Genomic DNA, 18,247 nt, shown 5'->3' on the forward strand with positions numbered 1-18,247 from the left:
CATGAAATTAGTTGAATTAATGCATAAACGAGTTTATCTTTGCTATAAAAACAAAGGAGGACACTTCAAATATTAATTTCGTTTTTTTTTCATTTTTTGTTCAAATGTTGCAATACGTTTAAACTTTTGTGCTTCTTATTTTCCTAACTAAATATTAAAATTTTTATAACATGTTCATATTCATTTTAAAGCTAATTACTTTTTCTTTAATAAATAAAAAAAATTAAGTCAATATCATTTTACAGTTTTTCTTTATTAAACAAAAACCAAACATACTTGATAAAAATTCTGCAATTGTTTAAACTTTCGTGAATAGCTGTAGAAATTAATTGTTAAAAAAGAGATTATTCTTTATGTATAAATACATTGCAAAAATGAAATCCGATCATAAAGATAAACTAACAAGCCTAAAAGCAAGAATTAAAGCAGATCCTTATGTAATCAAAAGATTAAATCAAACTATTAAAAGGAAAAATTTAACTATTTCATTTTTAAGGCAAAAATTAGCTGAAGTTTCAGCAAAAAGTTTGATACTAAAAGAAAATAAATGTTTAAAAAGCATATAAAGATAATAAAGCTTAAAAAGAAAGAAAAACAAAATGACTGGAGTTATACCAAATTGATTAAAGATAACCGAATAAAGGATCTAGAACATGAAAATATGAACTTGCTATACAAATTGGATAAGTTAAAGGATTCTGCTAATGAACATTTGCCATTCAAAAAAGATAAAAAAACATATACATGGCAGCTACAATTAATGATATATGATGCCATTGTTAACCATGTACCAACAAAAAGTATTCCAATTTTGTTTCCAAAAATTTTTAAACATTTAGGCATAGCACATATAGAAAATTTCCCACATCGTAGCACAGTTGAAGAGATGGTTCGTGAATTAGGTATAATCAGCGACCTTCATGCTGCTGAAATTGCGATTTCTAAAGCCAATCTTACTGTTGGTTTTGATGCAACATATAAACTCTATTCATTTTACAACCAAAACACAGTGTCATTTTATAGCAATAGATCAGTTATCAGGTGGTATTGCACATGATTATCAAACTCATGTTGTATCTTCAATAGATCAACTTGCCTTTTTGTATTCTGATTTCCATAATTGTTACTATCAAAAGAGCCGCTCAAAAATTATTTAAAACATTACAAGCTCTATGACTGACCAAGCTGCCACTAATCATGCAACTGTTCAGCTAATAAATTCTTCTTGGGGAAAAGTTTTAAATGAACTTAATTGTCACTTACAGCCTCTTGAAACAATATCCAGCTCTTGCAGGTCTGCATTAAAAATGATTGAAACACATAATGGAGTGCTGTTTGGGAAAGATTGTATCGCTGGTAATATAGTTTTTCAATTGAATAAGATGCAATACAAAGATAGTAAAGGAGATCCTAAAGGTTTTAAAATCTTTTTAGATGAGATGAAACTTCCCAAAAGACTCATTCCCCATTACAGAGGGAACAGATTGCATATTTTGTTTCATATATGTGGTATATTAATCCAGCACTACAACTTATTTATTAAATTTTTAAGTACCAGTACAGTTTCATGTGGAGGGCTACAAAGTAGTTTAAGAATAGACTTTATTAATGAAACAGCTAAAAAAGAAATGTGCGTCTTAGTGCTATTGGGAAAGACTTTAACAGGACCATGGATGACATTATTTTATCAGTCAGCTACAGGAAGTTTAAGTCATATTGAAGGGATAAAGTTGGTTAAAGATGTTTTAAAAAATCTTTATCATGTAAGACAATCCTACATTGTTATTTAGCACAAAAGATTTGTTCGGAAATATAATTAAAAATGATAAGATCTTTGAAGAAATAGCTTTGGTGTGCCCAAAAGACAAAGAAGTTGAACAAATGATTGTATCCTGTTTATCAGCTATTATTGCTGTTTTGGAAAGACAGTATCAAAGATATTTTAATTTAGAGCTATCAGAACAACTTATAAAAGAGGCGCAGACAGCCAGACTTCATAATATTGATGCAGAAGAAGTCATGGGTATGTTCAGTGCTGCTAAACATTGTGCTCCTAACTCTACTTTATATTTTTTGTCATCAAAATTAAGAGCAATAAAAAATAATGTAAGTGATTACATTGACCAAATAGATAAAGATGAGATAATGAAAGTTATCTACTGGGAAATAAACAAAGCCAGAAAAAAGAGAGAGTTAAATTAAAAAAATATTTATGAAATAAAGCTTGAAATGATTGATCATAACATGTTGAAGAAGAAAAAAAAAAAGGATAAAAGTAGAAAAATATTGGCTCTTCAAATTCAAAACCTTAGTTTGTCAGATATTTCAACAAAATTTCAAGAACTAGAGTCTAAGCAATTATCAGACCTCTCTGATATGCTATCGGATACAGTAGTTGGTAGAAACATTTGTCATTTATGGTTTAATTCAGAAATGCAAGAAGAAGTGCTTTATTTTGGTAAACTTGAAAAAATGAAGGTAAAAAAATGGTAAGCAAGTTTATGTTGTAGCATACTGGAAAGATAATGAATCCTATGATAATGATGCTGTGGATTATGACATTTCAAAATACGAACTTGCTGCTGATATAATCTATGGAGACCTTATGTTATCCTGAAAACTAAGCGTTGGTTAATATTTTAAAAAAGGCTATTTTCATAGCCAAATATCTTTTAAAAACATTATGAGGCTTAGAAGTTTTTGTAGTTTTAACTTTTATGAAATAAATATAACCATCAGTTTGTGTTGACACTTTTTTTTCTTTAACTGCATTTCTTTTACTATATATTTTATTTTATCTTAAAACATAAACTTTTGAAAATTATTTACTTACACCACCAACCTTAACTACTTACCACTTACCGACCCCATCCCCCCCATCCCCTACCACCTATATACACCCCTAAATATACCCATTAATCTTTGCTACCCAGAGACAATTGATTCTTTCTTTAATTTTCTATTGATCACTAATTTATCAACAAATAAATTGTGAATCTCATTGACTTATGTTGTTAATTACAAAAAAACTCATCCACTTTTGGGTGGGTGACAGTGTCAGAAGCACTACCCCCCTCCCCATCGCCCCTGATCATTTGTGTTTACTCCAACTACTTACAAAATGTTTCTTATTTTTTTCAGCTTTCAATTGATACCAAATTTATGTAAATTGGATCATTTTTATGGAAGTTATGATTAATTTAAGTTAATAATTACAAATTGCTGTCAAAACATTATTCAACTTTCCCTATAAAAAAATTTTGTGCCTAAAAAACACATAACTTTCTTCAATGACATCAAAAAATAAAAAATTTGGTATCATTATTTAAGTTATTAAAAACTACTTCTAATGATATCTTTGATTTTAATACCACGGAATTTTGATTTTTTTTTACCGCATACCACAAATCATTAAATAAACTGAACTGTCACCTTCACCCCTTTGACACTATCACAATGCTTGCAAGTCATCACTTAAAGCCTTGGAAATTTCAAAAGGCAAGCTTTTTGGTAGAGATTGCTTTGCAGCAAACATTGTTGTTCACCTCAATAAACTCCGTTACAAGTACAGCAAAGGTAAATAAATAAATAAAGGTAAAGGTAAATAAACTATTTATCATATTATTACTCTAATATTGTTTTGCTAATAAAATTATGATTTTGAATAATATTCTGAACATAAAAAGTTTGTTGATTAGCATACTTGTTTCAAATTTACAAACAAGTTCTTTGCATTGCACACTTGCTGATAATTTTTTTTTTTTTTTTAAGGTGATCACCTTAAGGCTTCACAGTGTTATAAAATGAGTTCTAACCTTGACTTTCTGACCCGAGAAAACCCTTTTGTGGAATGATAGCCCACACTCTGGGGATCACTTGGATATAAGTATTAAAATCAGATTACAACGTCCTGGCAAGTTATTAGAGAGCTTACGATTAGAAAACTGCAACGGCAACTTCTACAGTTTATGACAAATATTTTACACTAGGCATGCGCAATGGATGGGATTCCCTGAAATGCCGTTTTAAAACTTTTTACGCAACGTCAAAACATTGAATTTCGTGTTTTCTGAAAACGGCTTATAAATGGATCAAAGTAGTTCTTGCTCCAAAAGTGTAACAAAGTAATTATTTACTTTCTGATACAAATTTAGGATATATACATAAGTATAAATGCATGAATATATATATATATATATATATACATACATACATACATACATACATACATACATACATACATACATACATACATACATACATACATACATACATACATACATACATACATACATACATACATACATACATACATACATACATACATACATACATACATAAAATGGACTTTAAGTTTATTAATTTATTCAGGTTCTTATTTTTTTATTTCTTAGTTTAATGAGATGGACAGAAGAACATGACATTTTCTTTCTTCGTGAAATATTACTCCATGAGCCATACCAGTACAAAAAAGGGTCCATAGAAAGAGGAAAAAGTTGGGAAAAGATTGCAAATGCACTTAATTCTGCAAGTCAACCAATTTTTAAAGTTAAGTCAAGAGCTGTGCGAGACCACTTAAATGTTTTAATTGAAAATCATAAAAAGAAAACAAAAGATGAAGAAAAAGCATCTGGTATTAACCCAGTCGAATCAGAGGTGGATATAGCTGTTGCTGATATTATGGAAAGATTCAAAGAGGCTGACGAAACACATTCATCACAAAGTGATGCAAAATTACTTAAACAAGTTAATGATCAAAGTAAAGCTACTGAAATGCGAAAACGTAGTATGGAAACTTTGCTAGAAACAACAGAAAGAAATGGGCAAAAAAAGTGCAAGCGTCCAAAAAATAATGGTTCTGAAACTATGGTATATCTACGAGAGAAAGGAGAAAGAGATGGAGCTATAAAAAAGGAAGAGCTAGAATTAAAAAAACAAAGTCTGCAGAATCAATCCGAAATGTTGAAACTCTTTCAACAACAACAAACAATTATGCAGGAAATAGTGCAACAACAATCACAGCAGCAAGTGACAATGTTAGAATTAATAAAACAACTTTCCAAAAATAAATGAAATTCACTTGAAAGTGACTAATTTTTTCTAAAAAAAAAAACTTCTTTATTATTTTCTTAAAATAAAAAAAACTTATTTATAAAAGTTGATTTAAAAGTTCAAACATTAAGTGAACTAGTTTTTTATTATTGTCTTTTATTTTTATACAAAATATTCCTCAAGCGTAGGTGGATTAATACCAAAATAATTAGATGTCTGCGAACCATATAAACAACTTCGAGCATTATTTAGTAAGGCACAAACTATATACATTTTTCCCACAGCATTTAGGCCGATTTTTAAGTTTTTTTTAAAGTCTAAAAATTTAAAGTAGTTCAAAATATCTCCAAATAACCATTCAACTGAGACTCTGACTTCACTCATTCTCTTGTTCCAAATTTTCTGCTGTGGAGATAACATTGCACCTTTAAAGCCTGTTTGTAAATGCACTCTAAGAGGATATGCAGGATCACCATAAATACATAAGGGATTTCCTGCAGTATCAAATGAATGCTGTCCTAATAAATTTAATAAATTAGAGTCAGCTAACATTCCACTATCATGTTTTTTTCCCTCAACTGGTCCAAATAAGTTAGCTATAAGGCCATTTGGAGCAACCACAGATTGAAATTTTAGACTGTGTATTTTTTTATGTCCATTGTAAAGTACTCTTTGGTTTTTTCCTGGTTTAGTTATTGGTCTAACAGTCCCATCTATGAATCCCCAGCAGTTTGAGAGAGGAGCTCCTTTGCGATGCACAACATCGGCAAATATTTCTAGATTATTTGGAGAAAGCCAGTTTTGATTCAGTGTTGTAAATAAATGAATCCAACGTTCATAGAGAAAGTTCATAACTTGATTTGAAATCATGCTTAATTGCGGAACAGGTCGTCCAAAACGAGGTATCATATCGAGTAGTCTACATGGGTAGGAAAACCGTTTTAAAAAAATACACAGTGCTTCTACCGGAGTAACTTTTAAGCCGTTATAACATATAAACTCTTGAGGTAGTTGAAATACATTGACTAAGCGATATATATCACCACGTAGAAATCTAAATTCACTTTTGCATTCATCATCAGACATGATTTCTAAACAAAATTGCTTATAACTCCAAAACGGTAAATCTGGATTCTTAGACGAATTAAATTTGTAAAGCAGTAAAAATTCCTCGTCGTCTATGATATTTGATTCTAATGCAAGCAATAAACTATTTCTAACATTTCTTAAAGGAGCCATTTTTAAATTTTTTTTTTGTTTATTTCAAGATGTTTTCTTTTTTTTGAAGCGGAAATTCGTAACTAATTTTATTTGAAGACCGCAACTGCAAGTCGCAACCGCTCGATCCAGACCTTTGCCGTCTCCGTTGCCGTTGCAGTTTTCATATCGTAAGCTCTCTACTGACAGGGCCGTACCGAACGACAAAGACGTGGGGGGGGGGGGGTGAAAATGAAAAAAACAAATTTTACCGACAAGATTTTTTTTTTTTTTTAGAAGCCAAATTTCAGTTTTAACCGACATAAACCATAATTTTCGAGTTTTCCGTCAAAAACCGATAGAATATAGTACAAAATATAGGTTATTCCAATAAATATGAACTAGGGAAACAAAAAGACATTCTGCGAGTTTATCGTGTATCTAAAAGGAAAATTATGCTTTAAAATAAATATTCTAATACAAGAAAAAATCATTCTAAAATGGCTCTTTTCACAAGCAATGTTTACTATTAAAGTCCACAAGGCAGCATTGCAACTTTTTACTGTATTCAGGATGATGGTTAGGTCGTTTGTACCTTTGCCAATGCACTTGAAAGTTGTGATGCATTGCCTCTGTTGCTTGTTCTGAGTAAAGTCCGAGAGCTTGGCCGTGTTTGTCAATGAAATCTTTCACATGAAAAAATACAGCATGAACCTTGGGTGTCACAGAAACATTTTGCAGTGCCACATAAGCCACTCTGAAAGCTTCAATTTTTTGTACATAACTTGGATCAAGAACGCATCCAAAACAGGCAGACACTACTGCATTGAATTTTCGAAATACATCAACTAATGGTATTGCAGCATAGCATGAGTGTTTCTCGACAATAGATTGAAGAAGATCAATATTTTTTAGCAGCTTTCTGCACTCATTTCCTGCAAAATGCCCTCCATGATAAGGCTGTTGTTTAATGTGCAGTGAATCAGTCCAAAGAGTTCCTTGAGGGAAAACTTTTAGTAGGGCAGCAAAGAGATGATTGAAAACACCAATAAGGAGATGCAACTCCATTGGCGGTATGAAGTCCAAAACTAATGTGCCACCAGCAAGATCAAATACAGGAGAATGAACAACATTCATGTAATCACGAGCTCTTTTGATGTTTGATCCTGCTGCATTGAAAAGTGAGACATTCTGATCAAGAGATTGGAAAGTTCTTAATTTTCCTTGATTTAAAAGGTCCGTTGCACTTGACTCACACCAGGTGCAGGGGTGTGCACTTGAGTGTGCTTGGAGACCACAAATTATATTTGCCAGTTTTAGGTCACAGGACAAAACAAAATCTTGGTCTCTCATATTGATCAATTCGAAAATTTGAGACACATTTGAGTAGTTTTCTTGCAGGTCCTCAGAGACAGCAATAGTAAGTTGCCGCTTAACTCCAGTGTCCTTGAAAAACTTGTTTGTGCAATTGAGTTTTGCTGGGGGAGTGTTAGATTCACGATTTAATTCAATAATTGCAAGGCTTACTTTCAGGAATCTTCCCCCACCGTCAATTCCAACTTTCACAATATGATTGTTTGATGTGCTTCTCATAGAAATGAGTTCATTTTTAAGCTCTTTGAAGTCCTTGCAATGAATGACAGTCCTTCCACATCCAGCATGATCTTTAATCAATGAACTCGGGAAATGGTGAGAAAGCTGCTTACTAACTGCATCAAATTTTACAGCATAGTTTTTCTCAACAATATGTTGTGAAGTTGACTGATTAATTGTAGCAGCTAGTCTCTTGATGTCATTGTTTGAAAGCCCTGTGTTTGCCTGAACTTGAACAAGTTCTTTTATACTAATTGATGGGTTTGGAGGAAATAGTTTTCTAGCTGATGAGGAACCTAAAATAAATGCAGATATTGTTTAATTTCAAAATTTCTAAAATATCTTTTCATGAAAGTTAAACTTTTACCTGGCATTATTGGAAGCATTCTTCCACCTTGTGGTTGACTCAATTGAACAGTGCCATGTGGAGAAGAATCCTTACTTGAAACAACAAGAGCAGCAACTCGTTCAGATGCAACAGGATCCTTGGTTGCAACAGCAACAAGGTTATTTCACAAAGTGCCCTTTGTGCAATGATGAGGTAATCCTCTTCCAATAATTGAAAAACAGTCAGAGCATCGTTTTTGGACAGTTGAAAATGGAGTATTTTGTGCTGAGCTCTGCAAAAGCTGAGTTTTCTGTTGACCATTATTTCTCAGTTTTCCAACAGAACAAATCAAACAGTCACATTGTGTGTCTCTAGTTTGAGGTCGAATTTTTATAGTCTCAAAATTGTAAAGTGATGGGAGATTGATGTGTTCTCCAGAATCCTTTCTTCTTAAACAAAAACGACACTTTTCACAAATTCCAAGTGGAACTTTGTCATTACTAAAATCGATCCTCTCATTGAGTATTGTTTGGCATTTTTCTTTGACATTTACTGAAGCAAAGAAAACAGACAGTTTTCCTGCAGTCTTGGTGGTTTTTTGCGGTATTCGGCATTTCTTTGTAAAATTAAATGTGCACAGTTTTGGTCTCGTGAATAAAGTAAATAAATCATGCCTTTTCCCGAAATTTTTATTTTCCCGAAATTTTCCCGAAATTCAAAAACTGTCTTATTTTCACAGTTAAAAATAAAATTTATGAAAAGTTTAACAGAAAAACAGAAGAATAAAAAAATATTATATTTGTTTGGTAATAAAGGAAGCTTATCTTCTTGATATCTTTTAATTTTTCAACTTTTTTTTATGTTTTCATAAAACATAATGCTCTTTATGCTACAGTATGTTTGTTTACTTGAATTTAAAATTATATCTTACTGTAAAAATGCAAAACAAGCTGTCATTTCGAATGTGTGTGTAATCAATAAATTCAGAAAATTTAAACATCAATAACTTGCCAGGACGTTGTAATCTGATTTTAATACTTATATCCAAGTGATCCCCATAGTGTGGGCTATCATTCCACAAAAGGGTTTTCTCGGGTCAGAAAGTCAAGGTTAGAACCCATTTTATAACACTGTGGCTTTGTTAACTTTTTGGACAAACATGGCCTGCCCAGAGGAAATAGACTGCACATCCTTTTTCATACCTGTGGAGTTTTGATCCATCACTTCCACAAACTTCAAAGTTTTCTGTTTTCTGGATTAGTTTTGTGTGGAGGACTAAGAAATTGTTTGTTCCAAGACTTCACATCTGAAATAGGTCAGATTTTATGGTGTAATAATGACCTTATCATATACTTTATGACATATTATATTTAACTTAAAGTATCCGTGAGATGTGTGCCCTAGCATTAATTGGAAAGCTGACTGGTCCTTGGATGAAAAAGTTCTATGTTGCATCAGGTCATGGACTTGACTACTTGTCTGGCATTCAAGTTGTCAAAGATGTTCGCAATCCACTTGTTGAAAGCAGCACAATGGCCCTTTCCCTTATTCACAGAAAAACAGACTTTTTTGGTGGTGATCTCAATGATCCAGTTTTTAATTCAATTATTGACTTTTGCCCAAGGACTGAAGAAATGAGATGCGCATTAGCCAGCTGCCTAAATGCTATCATTAGTGTTATTGACCGTCAGTATGAACAACAGTTCAACATGACCTCAACTGATCAATTGAAGTCCCAAACACTATCGGCACGACCTCATAACATTGACTCTGAAGAACTTGTAGGTATGTTTAGCGCTGCAAAGCAGAAAGCTTGTAATGCCACTCTTTGCTTCTTGTCATTAAAAATTCGCACATGCAAAAATAGAACAACTGATTTCCTTTCTAAAAAGCCAACTGATGTACAAAATAAATTGATAGCTTGGTCCATCTCCTCAGCCCGAAAAAAGCGGTTAGCAAACATACAATGCCATGAAGAAATGAAGGTGGAATTAATTAAAGGCATGGCTAAAATGATTAAAATTATGGAGGACAAAGAAAGAAAAAAAGTAGAAAAAGTATTAAAATCTTGCATGCCTCAGCAGATAAAGCAACTGTTTACTGATTTGGAAAGCAATGCGGCTGCAGATATTGAAGACATTCTCAATAGTACTGCTGTTGGAAGAACTATGTTGTTTGGGACTTCAATTGATCAGTATGCCACATGTGGTATGATGCTGACACTAACAGTCAAGATATATACTATGGCAGACTTCTTAGCATTAAAAAAGAACAGTGCCATATACAGTGAGCAAAAAAATTAATCATGCAGCCAATAGAAATTAATAAAAATGCATTTTTCTCAAAAAGTATAAACTTTTTTGAAAAACTAATTTTACCAAAAGATAGCGCTAAGAAAATACATTAAAAATCATATGTTTGAAAATAAAAAATTTGAATTTGTTATATTTAAAAAAATAAAGAACTAACTTTATTGAAAATTCCTGACAAAAAAATTAATCATGCAACAAGAAAATTCGAATGGCAAGTATCAAAAATTATATTATATTTAATTATATTATTTATTTATATTAATTTAAACTATATATTTATATTAATAAACTTTCCAGTAATGACCAGCATTGAAAATATAAAATCTAAAAGAAGCTACACATCTCATTCGATCGGACTTCGTGCACGAGTAATTGCGTTATGGCAAGATGGCCAAAGCCAAAGATCAATAGCTAAAACGCTATGTATATCGCCTGCAACCGTTCAATCCATCGAGGAAAAGTTTAAAAAAGTTGGAAACCTCGAAAATCAACCTGGAAGAGGACGCAAACGAAAGACTACGGCGCGTCAAGATCGATCTTTGATCAAAAGATTCGAAATTAATCCAAGATCTTCAACAACAGCAGCAGCAAAAGAGTTGGAGGAGAGTTTTGGATTGTCTCTCACACCGCAAACAATTAGAAATCGCTTGCATGAAGCGAATTTACATGGACGAACACCACGCAACAAGCCGTATATAAGCCCAATCAATAGAAAGAAGCGGCTCGAATGGGCAAAAAAGTACGTGGATAAGCCACAAGAGTTCTGGGACTCAGTCATTTGGTCTGACGAGTCGAAATTCAATTTATTTGGCTCTGATGGAGCTGTAAAGATATGGAGGAAGCCAGGAGAAGAGCTTCAATTGAAGTGTTTGAATGCCACAGTTAAACACGGTGGCGGTAATATTATGGTCTGGGGATGTTTGGTAGCGAGCGGAGTCTGGAAATTGGCGTTTATTGATCAGAGAATGGATCAATATTTATATAAATCAATTCTGCAAGATAATTTAAGTTCATCTGCAGAAATTGTCGGGTTGAAAGATAATTTTTTCTTTCAACACTACAATGATCCTAAGCATACGGCTCGTTCGGTCGTCGAATATTTAAAAGTTTCAGGGTTTAAAATGCTCGAATGGGTTGCTCAATCACCAGACTTAAACCCAATCGAGCATCTTTGGGCTCACGTCGAGAAAAAATTAAAAGATCGGCGAATTTCGAAGAAAGCCGATCTGAAAAACTTAATTTCGAGTTTTTGGTCGGAAATCGGGTCAGATATTACCAGAAACCTGGTAAATTCAATGCGTAGACGTTGTTTAGCCGTCATTCAATCAAATGGTGGACCTACGTGTTATTAATTTTATATCAATTTTCTTTATTTTTAATTTAATTTAATTTTTTATATTATGCATGTTTAATTTTTTTGCCTTGGTTTTTTGATTTTTTATTTCTTTTGTAATTTTTCGTAACTTATATTATTATTTTGTAATTTTTTAGCTCCTTTTTCGATAAATTTATATATAAATTTTAATTATTTAATATAAAAATCATAAATTTTAACTTAATTTAGTTTAAATTCAGTTTTAAAAAGTTTTTACTATGGTGCATGATTAATTTTTTTGCTCACTGTATATAGTTTCTTATTGGAAACCAAATGAGAATGAGGATGATGATGGTGTTGAGTACGATATGACTAAATATCAACTCTCTGCAAACATCATAAGCGGTGATATGGTGATATTATAAACAAATTGTGATTGAATCGATAATAGTATGGTAAGTTTGATTATAAAGAGTAAAATGGTTTATATGCTTGTGTTAAATATATCATTTAAAGATAATATGTAAGTCAAATTGTTAGAAATATTTTTGCAATTGTAATTATTGTATATATTATGCTCCCCCCAGCATTTTTATTTTTTTTTTGTAAAGTTATGAAATGATATATTTCTCTCATTCATTATTTGTATATATCAGATCTTATTTCAGGAAGTGGGGTAGTTATTGACATCCAATATTTGCTTGAATGCTGATGCATTAATAGACAAAATGCTGGTGTTTAGTAATTTTAACAAATCAGTATAACTTGATCATAGACTGGCCATCCTCTAATGGCTAGTCTATGAACAGATCTATACTTTTTCATTATCATTTTTGTATATCACATCTATTTTATTTCAGGTATTATTGTGAGGATTTGTCAAAGCAAACATTAAGAGATCGACTTACTTCTATCGATGTTTAAATGGTAAAATGTGTTATGCATCAGGAGTTAAGTTATTTTGATTTATTTTTACCCTAGGGCATACCAGATATAATTTATTTTGTTTATTATTGCAAGGTTTTATCAGAGCATACTGAAAGTTAGACTTTTGCTTCTGTGGATATTGATACCTTCAGAAGACAAGAATCTACATTTTCTATCTATGATGTCAATGCTGTTTGGTAAATAGAAAAGATGCGTCTTGTTCGGATTAGGCTGTCACAATCATCACGAAAGAGGCTTTTTTCATAGCCACAATTCTGTTAAAAACATTACTAAGCAAATGAGTTTTTGTTTTTTTTGTTTAACTATTTACATTTATTGAATGGTTCAATTTCTTGGGGGGGGGGGGGGGAGTAGCAATCGAAATAAATCGATTACTATTTTTATTAAAGTGCTATCCGAAAACAGGATCACGAAAATTAGGTATAATTTAAGAAACCATGAATCTTTAAGTTCGCTTTTGACTTCTAGCTGGGTATATAAATACACACTATACACAGCATAAAATAATATATAGTAATGAATACGCCTTTAATTATATACACAATATTCATTACATACTAACATATTACATAATATAAGTATAATAAGGTATAATATTATAATTACTTAGAGCCTAATATAATATTATAATGACATAGAGGTTATTATTACGCTTGCATCCGCGATACTTATCATATTAATTTATAAAACTTTACTATTAATTTTTAATTCATAAAAAATATTTTATTATTTTAATCAACATGATAAATTAAATAAAATACTAACAATTTTTTTAACATAACTTTTTTTTGTTAAAGCATTACGTTGAATTGAAACTTAACGGAAGCAAAATATTGCGCAAATAAACAATAAAGTTCGATTACAAAACTGCCGTTAGCCGAACATGAAATTTTTATGTTGGTCACAGTTTTCTTAAGCAATCCTTCTTGTGAAATTTTGTTACTTAAATGTCCAAAACTTTTTGTAGAATTGTTCGTTTTTTATGAAATTTTCACCATCGTAATACTTATTTAGAGCTCTTTCCAATGATATATAATAATCAAATATATAAATATTTTAAAATTTTCACGCACATACCTACATTATAAATCACTGAGTACACGAACTTTTCTACCTCTAAATGTAAGAAATGTAGATCCACCTTTTGGTACACAACGTAAGCAAGGATATAATATATATAATATAAATATAAAACCTTTATTTTTGTACGCAAATCGCTGAAATAACGATATGAAATTTGTTTACAAAACACAGATAAAAAAAATACTTATCTCCGAGGTATATTCTTTGTTTACCTCTTGTGTGCCGAAAAAGCTGAAATTTCTCTTTTTTACACAAAAATTACCCATTTCACAGCGAATTAGAAAAATCCGTAAGTACGCATTTTTTATAGGAGTGCGGTTTTGAAAATTGCGTAGTTACGCAAAAGTTTAATATACGCAAAAGTTGTCCGTATATAGGGGAGACTGGTTCCCCTAGGGAAGCCATGTACCTAGGGACACTCAAATATTTTGAGAATTTTGTATAAGCATAATATTTTTTGTATGTGGCAACACTCCACCTCTTGAGGTCAGTTGACAGCCGAAGTGTCATCGTGTTGGTGTGAAGCGTTGCAAAGTGGTGATTAAAAATTGATTTTACAACCCTTTTACGTAAGTTTTTTAACATTTTTCTTTTTTAATTTCGCCCTTATAATGTATTTAACAAAATTTTTCTTAGTTTATACAAATACATTATTTTGTTTGCTTGAATATTGCGTTAATAATATCTCTCAAATCCTAACCTCAAATTTTTAGTCGGCGTTTTTTGTCAATATGGCACTCTATTGTACCTAGGGACATGTACCTAGGGACATGTCCCTAGGTACAACAGAGTGCCGAACTTCTGTATCATCAGGAATTATTTGTGTTTTTATGTAATAAATAATTCATTTATGAATCGTGGTGTAATAAATAATATAATTGTGACTCGTTGTGCAGTAATTAATAGGAAATAATAGTTGTAATTCAATTTATGCCAATAATAATAAATAATTAAAGTTATAGTTATAAGTTATCTTTAGTATTTTTTATTTTCATTCTAGATTTTGTTTGTCATGCCACGCAGCAAGAAACAAAAAATCCGGCATGATCCAGATAAAGAAGTTGTGGAGAAGGCTGTGAAGGAAATAGTTGCAAATAAAAATACAGTCAGAGGCGCAGCAAAAAAATATGGAATATCGAGATCGATGCTTTGCCGCCAAGTCAAAAAATTTAAGGAATCTGGACCTGAAAATTACTCGTATGAAACAAATTATGCACATTGGAAAGTTTTTACTCATAGCGAAGAGTGTTTACTGCTTGAGTATGTTCAAAAAGCTTCTCAACTTCATTTCGGATTAACAACAAAGAAGCTGAAAGAACTAGCTTTTCAATTTGCCAAAATAAATAATAAAAAATATCCTGAACAGTGGGAAAAAAATCAAGAAGCGGGCAGTGAATGGTTGCGTACATTCAAAAAACAAATTTAAGGAAATTATATCATTAAGGAAACCTGAAGGGACTAGTTTAGGCCGGGCTACTTCATTCAATCGAGAAAATGTGAAGAGTTTTTTCAATATATACACCGACATTCTACAACGACACCACTTCGATCCGTCAAGGATTTATAATGTAGATGAGACGGGAGTTTCAACTGTACAGGCTTGTCCAAAAGTATTTGCAAGTATTTGAGTCAAACAAGTTGGAGCAATGACTTCTGGTGAGCGAGGCATCAATGTAACGATGATTGCCGCAGTGAACGCGATAGGAAATTCGATTCCACCTATGTTCATTTTTCCTCGAGTCAAATATATACAAATGACAATGATGAGAGGAGCTCCTCCAGGATCAATTGGGGCAGCAAATCCCTCTGGTTGGTCGAACGAAAAAACATTTAGTGAATTTTTGGATCATTTCATAGCGCATGCTCATCCAAGTAAGGATAACCAGGTAGTTTTATTAATGGACAATCACGCGAGTCACATTTCTATTGATGCTATTGGCAAAGCCAAAGAAAATGGCATTCATTTGGTGACATTTCACCCGCATACTACACATAAGATGCAACCGTTAGATAGAACCGTCTTTAGTCCATTTAAAACACATTACAATAATGCTGTAACCAATTTTATGATATCATCAGAAAACGCAGGAAAGCCTATTACTATTTATCACATTGCAGAACTAGCTGGAATGGCATACACAAAAGCGTTTACACCATCCAATATAATAAATGGTTTCAAAGTTTGTGGCCTCTATCCACTCAATCCCGATATATTTTCGGAAGAAGACTTTTTGCCATCAAGCGTGACTGATAGACCACTAACATCAGAAGATAATAACCCACCTACATCGTCTCAGGGCTCACTTTTGCCATCAAGTATGACTGATAGACCACTAACATCAGAAGATAATAACCCACCTACGTCGTCTCAGAGCTCACTTCTTTCAACACCGCCAAAATCTGACTGTACAAATCTGAAATCTGTGTCTCCTTTCGATATAATGCCATTACCTAAAGCTGGTCCAAGGACAAACAATAAACCTTCCCGTAAGGGTAAAGCACGTATTGTTACTGACACGCCAGAAAAAAAGGAAACAGAGGAGAGGAAAAGAAAGAAAACAACTTGTAACGATAAATCGAAAAAACAAAAACGGGAAATACCGCCGAAAAATTAAGTTTCTAAAAAATATAAATCGAAAACAAAAAACACATTTCGTTTAGTGGGATCATCTCCATGTTCCTCGAAACAACTATTTTGCCGTGTTTGTCACAACTTAATACAAAATGATGATAAATAGAATAAATGCATAGTCTGCCGAAATGCAGTTTGTGTAAAATGTGCAGAGCCTGGTGTTCTGCCATTTGAATTTATTTGTAAAAGATGTTTAAATGCTTATAGCGACGATAGTGCTGCAGATAAAGATTACAACCCAATGAACCAGTCTTGTAATGAAGATTCTTCTTAATTAAAGTATTTTTTATTCTGGAAAATTTGGTATCACTCTTTTTGACCTATAATTATTAACTATTTTATTTTGAACACTGTTGTTTCTTAATTAAAGTATTTTTGTCCTGGATATGTTGATGTTACATTTTTATCTATAAATTTTAATTATTCAAAATATATTGCTGCTTCTCAATTCAATCATTTTTTGTACTGGAAAAATTGATATCACTTTTTTTCATCTATTGGTGTTAACTATTTTAAATATGTTTATTTACAATTTAAATATTTGTTTGTTCTAGAAAAATTGATCTCACTATTTTTTATTTATTAGTTTTAACTATTTTAAATAATATCGTTACATTCACTACAAACAAATAGTTCTTTTAACGATCTATATCATTGTTTTAGTTTCCTTTCAGGATTTTTTACAGGCTCTTTTGTATTTATAATTATTAGCTCAATAGAAGCCAATCTGAGTATTCGATTACCCAGCGTCCCTAGGTACAACCGCCGTCTCTAGGTACAACCACCTATGTCCCTAGGTACAACCCCATGTTGTACCTAGGGACATAGGTGGTTGTACCTAGGGACAAAGTCAGACCTCATTTTGCGGCTAAAAAAAAGTACTAAAAAATTGGATTATAAAGCAGAGATTCTCATCAAAAGTGCACAAAGGACCATATTTTCATATACAGTTTTCAAAAGTTCAATTATATTCACCGATGAAAAATTACACTCATTAACCTAAAAACGTCCCTAGGAGAACCAGTCTCCCCTACTCATTTTTTTGCGTTTTGCGTAACAAGCTTTAAAGGATAGGGCCCTGACTGGCAAAAAATTTGCTTCAGTGCGGAAGCGCGAGATAGATATCTTTTTAATATGTCATTGATTCAATTAAAGTTTATCGAAATTAGAATAAGTTTTGGTTTGTTTGTTCTTTTTGAGTTGTTCGAAGTTTTGTATTTTATTGATAGTTGTTAATTTCTCTCGGAGGGATGTTAAAGGAGGAAGAGAAATTAAAAACTTTTCGTTCTTTTTTTTTTTTTATTTAACAAGATTTTTCTCTGCATCTTGTCTTGCTTGCCATTAGTTAATTGGTAACTTAAACGAAATATGAATAAGACACTCAGAAAGTCTTATCACTGCATGAGGCGCAGATAGTTTATATTGCAGTCCATCTGATATGTTAAGAAGTTCCTTAACTTTATCAATGTTGTTCATGTCTTTTGGTGAACATTCACACATACTACTACATTGACTGGAATTTAAACACTATGGACTTTACCATCTATCTTAGTTACTTAGGTGGTATGTCTGGCTGAAATAGACTTACCATTAGATAACTCCACACGTGTTTCTACAGTATTAGTGATTCCATCTTTCAAAGTGGCAAAATTCAATGAGCATTAAATTATTTAATTCTTTTTCACATTTAAATCTTAAAGATCAACAATGTAAAGAAGACGAAGGCTCCTCCAAATAGCAGTTAGGGTTTCTCCAACAAAAGTTGTAATTTGAAGTGGACTGAGGCA

General features: G+C 32.1%; 4 protein-coding genes and 2 pseudogenes across 4 annotated transcripts; 4 read left to right on the top strand and 2 right to left on the bottom strand.

Annotated features, from left to right (window-relative positions):
• Positions 1-871: 871 nt before the first annotated feature.
• On the top strand, positions 872-2,617 carry LOC149886028 (uncharacterized; annotated as a pseudogene).
• Positions 2,439-5,086, top strand: LOC149886029 (uncharacterized). The gene is made up of 2 exons (XM_090092203.1): positions 2,439-4,124; positions 4,395-5,086. The coding sequence occupies exons 1-2, from the start codon at positions 4,087-4,089 to the stop codon at positions 5,071-5,073; spliced, it is 717 nt and encodes a 238-aa protein (XP_089948329.1). The 5' UTR covers positions 2,439-4,086; the 3' UTR covers positions 5,074-5,086.
• On the top strand, positions 3,403-15,456 carry LOC149886030 (uncharacterized; annotated as a pseudogene).
• Positions 5,215-6,350, bottom strand: LOC145191328 (uncharacterized). Its single transcript, XM_090092202.1, has one exon. The coding sequence runs from the start codon at positions 6,289-6,291 to the stop codon at positions 5,215-5,217; it is 1,077 nt and encodes a 358-aa protein (XP_089948328.1). The 5' UTR covers positions 6,292-6,350.
• LOC149886031 (uncharacterized) lies at positions 6,712-8,243 on the bottom strand. The gene is made up of 2 exons (XM_090092201.1): positions 8,210-8,243; positions 6,712-8,138 (listed from the first exon to the last, which is right to left on the bottom strand). The coding sequence occupies exons 1-2, from the start codon at positions 8,226-8,228 to the stop codon at positions 6,760-6,762; spliced, it is 1,398 nt and encodes a 465-aa protein (XP_089948327.1). The 5' UTR covers positions 8,229-8,243; the 3' UTR covers positions 6,712-6,759.
• On the top strand, positions 14,231-16,443 carry LOC149886032 (uncharacterized). Its single transcript, XM_090094309.1, has 2 exons — positions 14,231-14,397; positions 14,829-16,443. Exon 2 carries the CDS (start codon positions 15,475-15,477, stop codon positions 16,441-16,443), a length of 969 nt encoding a protein of 322 aa, XP_089950435.1. The 5' UTR covers positions 14,231-14,397; positions 14,829-15,474.
• Positions 16,444-18,247: the final 1,804 nt, after the last annotated feature.

Source organism: Hydra viridissima, unplaced genomic scaffold (genome assembly GCF_058129835.1).
Source record: "Hydra viridissima isolate aposymbiotic clone 2 unplaced genomic scaffold, HvirCarnegie_v1 scaffold_7, whole genome shotgun sequence".
Taxonomy (NCBI): Eukaryota; Metazoa; Cnidaria; class Hydrozoa; order Anthoathecata; family Hydridae; genus Hydra; species Hydra viridissima.

Coding starts and splice junctions, on each gene's coding strand:
- LOC149886029 (XM_090092203.1), top strand. CDS start 4,087: ATGGATCAAAGTAGTTCTTGCTCCAAAAGTGTAACAAA. Junction 4,125..4,394: donor TGCTCCAAAAGTGTAACAAA/GTAATTATTTAC, acceptor TTTATTTCTTAG/TTTAATGAGATGGACAGAAG.
- LOC145191328 (XM_090092202.1), bottom strand. CDS start 6,291: ATGGCTCCTTTAAGAAATGTTAGAAATAGTTTATTGCTTGCATTAGAA.
- LOC149886032 (XM_090094309.1), top strand. CDS start 15,475: ATGACTTCTGGTGAGCGAGGCATCAATGTAACGATGATTGCCGCAGTG.